The sequence below is a fragment of the Schistocerca americana genome, chromosome 10, assembly GCF_021461395.2.
Source record: "Schistocerca americana isolate TAMUIC-IGC-003095 chromosome 10, iqSchAmer2.1, whole genome shotgun sequence".
NCBI lineage: Eukaryota > Metazoa > Arthropoda > Insecta > Orthoptera > Acrididae > Schistocerca > Schistocerca americana.
Window position 1 is genome coordinate 168,195,270 of NC_060128.1, and position 6,999 is coordinate 168,202,268.

Sequence of the window (6,999 nt, forward strand, 5' to 3'; positions counted from 1 at the left end):
CTACACAGATTTTCTGTATACAGCAAGAATAAAATCAATCCTAAAACTTTTTGAATGGACAGTGTATACCTGTTTTGCTGAAATTTCTGCACAACGTTTTTTGTGTTCATGACCTCCAACTAGCTGTCAACCTGAACGAATGGCCAACGCCAAACTGTGGCCTAGAGCAGAGTTGACCATCCACTGGCAGAAAATGCAGCTAAGCATAAGATGCTCCGGTTCAGTGGCTCGTTCACAACCTGTGCCATTTGGATAATTCTCCACAGTACCGGCTTTTATGAGCTGCACAACGCAAACGGGAATTATTCTTGCAGTACGTCCTTTACTCCCACAATACTCCTTTCTCAGTCTCTGCTAACTCACTGCAATGTGTTGATAGGAAAGGAGAGGAAGTTAGTCTGAGGGAAGATGTCTAAAAAGTAATGTGTATAAAAGTGAAATACTTAATATTTTGAGACTTACTCCAATTTTGTACAGAAGTAACCTAGCTGTATTGGTAATGAAAAACGTAATTTAATTGGAAAATATTAAAGGAATGAAGATTGTCTGAGTTTGGGTAGTAGAAATAGTAGCTGTCTAAAAGACAAAGGTGTCATGAGATAAAAGTTATAGGAAGTTTCAGATTCCTAAGTACTCAGAATGTAATTCCACCAATACCGTTATTAAGACAAAACTGGAAATTTATTAAACTTTGCAGAGGTGTTTATTAGGGAAAAACTATTGAAAGATTAAACCTTGTATTTTATTTCAAACTCATTTTTATCATTCTCAACATCAGTATGAGGTATGACCCTTACCCCTTTAACTGTTAAGCCCCTTTTATACAGTCATTTTTTTTTTGGTCTCAGTTGATTACTGAAGACAAATGCATCAACTGCAATACCTCTGGCGTTTTATTCCCTTACTGAGTCTCATCTGTGTTGAGTGGTTATTTTCTTTCGCACATCGGCACCAAAATTGCCAGTGTAGTAAAAGCTGTCTGCTGTGGAGTTTGGCATGTGAATGGAGAAGGATTATGCTTTTTACAGAAAAATCAACATTAGTAACAAAATGTGGGAAAGAGCTGTGACAATATAGGTTATTAATGATCAAAGAAGAATTGCTAGTGGAAGTTCATGTCAGAGGTCATGTAGTAAATTCTTCACATTCCTGAGAACTGAAGAAGAGTGGGAAAAGTATCATCCAAACATTTCAGAACACGTACATTTATTTGCTTGAGAAAATATATGCTTGCCAACACATCAGACAATATGTAAAATGCAGTAAATAACACATTTTTGCTTTATCCTTTGTATCTCATTTTCTTGCTAAGTGCAAAACAACAAAAAAATTATTTTTCTTGTCCGATAATTTTGACTTTTTCATTGTTGAAATACTTTTCATTAAACATGTTTATCTATTTATTTTCTTATTTATATATAGTGTAGTTTTTTCCTTGTAAAATGTAAATAGTTTTTGCTTTCAGTTGTTTCATCTCTCATAGGAGAACACTAGTAGGAAAACATACCAGGACATTGTGTAACTTTTCAGTGTGTCACAAAAACAACACAATAAAGCTTGAGAAGACACATTCAGCACAGACACACTTGCATCATTGTTGGTTGCTGATTTGCACACAAGTACAAAAGGTGCCCACATTTCAAGTAGTTGATTTTGACCAAAAAGTCACTCATGTAAAACCACCTTTATGAGCAAGTTAACTCGTCATGCTCCGTCGTTCGCCAGGTGATGGGGACTTGTTTAATCATGGCCCCTGGGTTTTCCTGAAGCACTGTTGACATGTTTATGTGTCCTGTACCACTAACTTCACATGGCTGTAGACAAGTTACTTCATACCATGGTGAATAAAAAGGTTTTGAGTATTTATCATATAACATGTGTGCCTCTTTGTGTGCTATAATTTGCAAAAGACTTTGTTTTGATATCTTGAACTGTTTATGAAATAATACAGTTGCTATAACCACAAGATTCCCAATTCACAGGGACAGAAATGGGTGCATCGACTGTCTGTCAAATATAAAAATCAATAATTTGAAAGATAAATTACATATTGTTCTACTCTGAAATGTCTGCTTGTGTCTGTGTATGTGCAGATGGATGTGTGTGTGTGTGTGTGTGTGTGTGTGTGTGTGTGTGTGTGTGTGTGTGTGTGTGTGTGTGTGTGTGTGTGTGTGCGCGCGAGTGTATACCTGTCCTTTTTTCCCCCTAAGGTACGTCTTTCCGCTCCCGGGATTGGAATGACTCCTTACCCTCTCCCTTAAAACCCACATCCTTCCGTCTTTCCCTCTTTCCTGATGAGGCAACAGTTTGTTGCAAAAGCTTGAATTTTGTGTGTATGTATGTGTCCGCTTGTGTTTCTATCGACCTGCCAGTGCTTTCGTATGGTAAGTCACCTCATCTTTGTTTTTAAATAATATTTCATTTGATGCAGTAGAGGAACTATGATGTACGAGTATAATGAAAAGAAATTCAGTCCTTTTTTGAGTGGAACCATCAGACTAAAAGATGGGCAAAAATCAAATGTTTTCAGCAAATAATTTTCTTAAAATTGAATGATAAGTATTTCATAGCTGCCAGCAAGTACTTATGGACAGAACTGGGCACACTGCGTGCAATTGTCCATCACGTATAAAAATCAATAATTTGAGAATGAACTGAGATATCATTTTCTCTCAGTTTTAAGTAAAATTTTGATATCTTATTTATGTTTTATACATTGAAGTATATGAGATAAAATCAACCACATACAAAATTAATGCACTGTACTTTTACATCTGCAAGCTGTTTAAAGTAGTGTACATGTTTTACTTAACTTGCTGCAGTGCAGTAACTATGTGGAATAATGAAAAGAAATTGAGTCCTATTGAGCAAAGATATTTGACTGTAAGATGTACAAAACTCAAATTTTTTCAGTGAATAGTTTTCTTAAAATCAGATGATAAGTATTTCATTGTGGCCAGAACATCACCTCTCATCACAGGTATCAGTATTTAGTAAGCAGCGCCACCACAACAGAGCTGCACTCAGCTTGGAACGCAGAGAGCACACCTGTAGCATTGAAAGGGTTGTGAGCAGAAATATACTCCCAAATTGTTTGTGGTATGGAAGCAAACAACCTTGAAATGACGTATTCAGGATTTTTTTTGCCATTCATGAAACATATGCTGGATCAACACTTCATGAAGATTGGTGGCTGGAGGCTGCTAAGAACATACACCGTCAAAAAAAAAATTAACCAGTGTGTATTATGGAGTGCATGAAACCATTTACATTTTAATATCACAAGTGGTTCTGAGATAACAGATATCAGCCTATGCTGAAACATCCATATGAGTGCTTCTTCATGTCATCCACAAAATGGTTCAAATGGCTCTGAGCACTATGGGACTTAACATCTGTGGTCATCAGTTCCCTAGAACTTAGAACCTAAGGACATCACACACATCCATGCCCGAGGCAGGATTCAAACCTGCGACCGTAGCGGTCAAGCGGTTCCAGACTGAAGCGCCTAGAACCACACGGCCACCCCGGCCGGCATATGTCATCCACAGTGATCACTCAACATCTGACATTGCTCCTGCCTTCCCCCACCTCCCTTATATACCCTACCAGGGCTGGTGAAAACACTAAACATGAACAACAGTAATGCAATGTGGTGGCCACTATAGCTGTCAGAGACAGATGCAGCTCTAATCATCTACATGACAGCTGATGGTGTCAACATGTATGAAGTTACAGTGACATCTGACCATGTCTTGTGGGTGCTTCCTTGCCTGTCAGGCAGATTTTTTTACAAGCTTGAGTCCCATGTCCAGTAGTCTGTAAAAATGTACTTTTCCTTGTTATTTTTACTCTTGGTGGATCAAGTTACTGGAGTAATATCAATAAAATCTCAGTGTTTCCTTAAATTGATGGGAAACAAATTTTTGTGCAATATGCCAGGTGTAGAAGTACGAAACCAGAATTTCCCTATAGATGGTGCTAGCCGTCAGCGTAGGGCCCATGAGACCACATCTGCAGTGCCATTTGCTTCCTATAATAGTTGATGATGAATGTCAACACACAGTAACCCAAGTCCCGTACACAGGTATCTGTTTCAAACCTGTAAACATGTAGAGTTTTGTGCCTATGAACAATGATCTGTGGACAGCATTGATTTTCTGTTATCATTTGAAGGAAACTAGTGCAGAATTGTATTGCATGCTTGTCGAAGCTTTTGGTGAACATGCTCTTGGAAAAGCACAATGTTTCAAGTGGTTCAAAAAATTCAAAAGAGGTGATTTTGATGCAAGAATTGATGAGTATGGGAAACAACTGAAAAAGTTCAAAGACAATGAATTGCAGGCTTTATTGGATGGAGGTGATACTCTAACTCAACAGGAACTTGTGGAACAATTGAATGTAATGCAGAAAGCCGTTTCTCTTCACCGGAGAGGTGGGAGAAGTATATAAATAGCAATGGAGGTTATTTTGAATAAAATATCATTTATCAGTTTCAAACAACAGGTGTGTAATTTTTGCAACAAAATTCTGGTTTCATACTTTTACACCTAGTAAAATTGGAGGCTCTTTTATATGTCATTTACTTTAACACAAAGCTGTCATTTGAATGTCGGTTCACCTTGGCATTTTTCACATCAACAAACATTTCAGAGGTGAAAGAAGTGATAAGAGACATTAAAATCCTAGTACTGACCAGCAACCAAAACTGAGACTTCTGGACTCATATTGTGGCACTAGCCACTGAGTCATATTTACAGTTACTCTTACAATGCTAAAACTCCATGTATTTTGATATACACACAGGAGAAAGGAGTTTGAGATACGTCCTAATATCAAGTGAAGGCTCCTTTTACCTGCCATAGTGCAGCAACTCTATGTGGCATGGACTGAACAAGTTGTTGGAAGTCCCATGCTGAAATTCTGAGCCATGTTGCCCCTACAGTTGTCCACAATTGTGAAAGTGTAGCCGGAGCAGGATTTTGTACACAAACTGACCTCTTGATTATGCCCCATAAATGGGATTCATGTCAGGTTATCTGGGTTGACAAATCATTCACCTGAATTGTCCAGAATGTTCTTCAAACCAATCACATTGATTGTAGCCCAATGACATGGTGGATTGTCATCCATAAAAATTCCATCATTGTTTGGGAACACTGAAGACCACAAATGTCAGTAAAAGGTGTCCAAGTAGCTAAAGTATCAATGATTGGTTCAGTTGGACAAGAGAACCCAGTTTATTCCATGTAAACACAGCCCACACCATTATGGAGCCAATACCAGCTTCACAGCACCTTGTTGACAGCTTGGATACAGGTCTTCACAGGGTCTGCTCCCAGGAGAGGCACCACAGGTGATGTTGCACTGTTAGCAGGGCACTCTCATTGGCCATTTGCTGCTGTAGCCCAGTAATGTCTAATTATGCCACACTGTCCTAAAGGATAATTTGTCATATGTCCCACACTTACTTCTCTATATCTTCACACAATGTTGCTTATTTGTCATATGATAACTCTACACAAATGTCGCTACTCTCAGTCATTAAGTGATAATCATCGGCCACTGTGTTGTCTGTGTTGAGAAGTAATGCCTGGAAATTAGTATTCTAGGCCCGCTCCTGACACTGTGGATTGAGTTCTCTAATGATTTCTGAAATGGAATGTCCCCTACATCTAGCTGCAACTACCATTCCTCACAACTACCATTCCTCATTCAGAGTCTGTTAACTCCTGTCATGTGACCATAATCATGTTGGAAACTATTTCACATGAATCACCTTAGTACAAATGATAGCTTCACCAGTGCACTTCCCTTGTATACCTAGTGTACATGATACTACAGCCATCTGTATATGTGCATATCATTATCCCTTGACTTTGATCAATTCAGTTTAAACAAGGAAGTGGCTAGATGTGTAAAACAATTGTTTTTAATTTCTGAGGATTATTTGTTTTCTGTTTTATATATGTATCACATGTATATCAACTCCAGGCTGAACCTCCAGCTCTTCTGAAGTATTTATTTCTTGTTGCTTCACATGCATGATTCAAAACAATATTTCATGTTCAGCACCTAACATAATCACAACATAGATCAAATATTGTCCTATCATGCAATTAAACTCGTCTATTGCACATTAACAATTTTCAGGGTCAAGTTCTTCATCCAAAACAGTCAAGAATAATGAGTGTTAGAGAATTTGCAAGAGTGCAGGGCTTCCCTGACAGTTTTATTTTCTGTGGATCAATGGCAGATAAGTACCGTCAGGTAAGAAGCTAATGAAAGTTCCAATGTGTGTGTGTGTCTGGATGCATGGGTGCGTGCTCATGGTTTGAAGCATATACTTTTGTATTTCAGGTTGGAAATGCTGTTCCACCACCACTGAGTGCTGGTGTTGGCCATGAAATAGCAAAATGCTTGGTAATTCACATAGCAAGACAGTGCAGCCAATGAACAAAACTATTATAAATTTAATTACTTTTTTGCTTTAGGTGTGACAATGTTAATAAAACACTATGTCATTAAAGATGACACAAGATAGACCAGGCAAGGATTTGCAAAGGAACTGTCAATGCAGTTTTCAAGTGTAAAATTGCAGCATTTATGTAAACCATTAAGAAAGGAAGATATTACACATTTATAGAAAGTGTGAATAGTAAGGTGTACTTTCTTTCCTTCCTGAATATTACAAAGTTTTCATTTTGTGTCTCTCAGAACTCTGGTAAAATATTTAATCTCAGGATATCAAGCTCTGTTCTGAACTTCAGATAAGAATTCAAACTCCATGTGGAAGTTATTTTATTATTTATGCCATGTGCTAGTGGGGTATTTAAACTGAATTTTTGTCATTGCACATGTTTGGAAAATGTTTGGTTGCTTAAAACAGTTTTTTTCCTTGTGATCAACACCTGTCAGTATAACAACATATATTAAATAAAATTACGGTATTTTTGATATCTCATGTAATTTGTTTGCAACTATATGTAAAATTATAGG

At 37.6% G+C, this 6,999-nt stretch overlaps 1 protein-coding gene across 1 annotated transcript in view; it reads left to right on the forward strand.

Annotated features, from left to right (window-relative positions):
- LOC124552344 (DNA (cytosine-5)-methyltransferase 1-like) overlaps positions 1-6,456 on the forward strand; it is a 52,688-nt gene extending 46,232 nt beyond the window's left edge. Inside the window, exons 9-10 of the mRNA XM_047126613.1 lie at positions 6,154-6,270; positions 6,361-6,456. Coding sequence (XP_046982569.1) covers positions 6,154-6,270; positions 6,361-6,456 — 213 coding nt within the window. The remainder of the gene's footprint in view (positions 1-6,153; positions 6,271-6,360) is intronic.
- Positions 6,457-6,999: the final 543 nt, after the last annotated feature.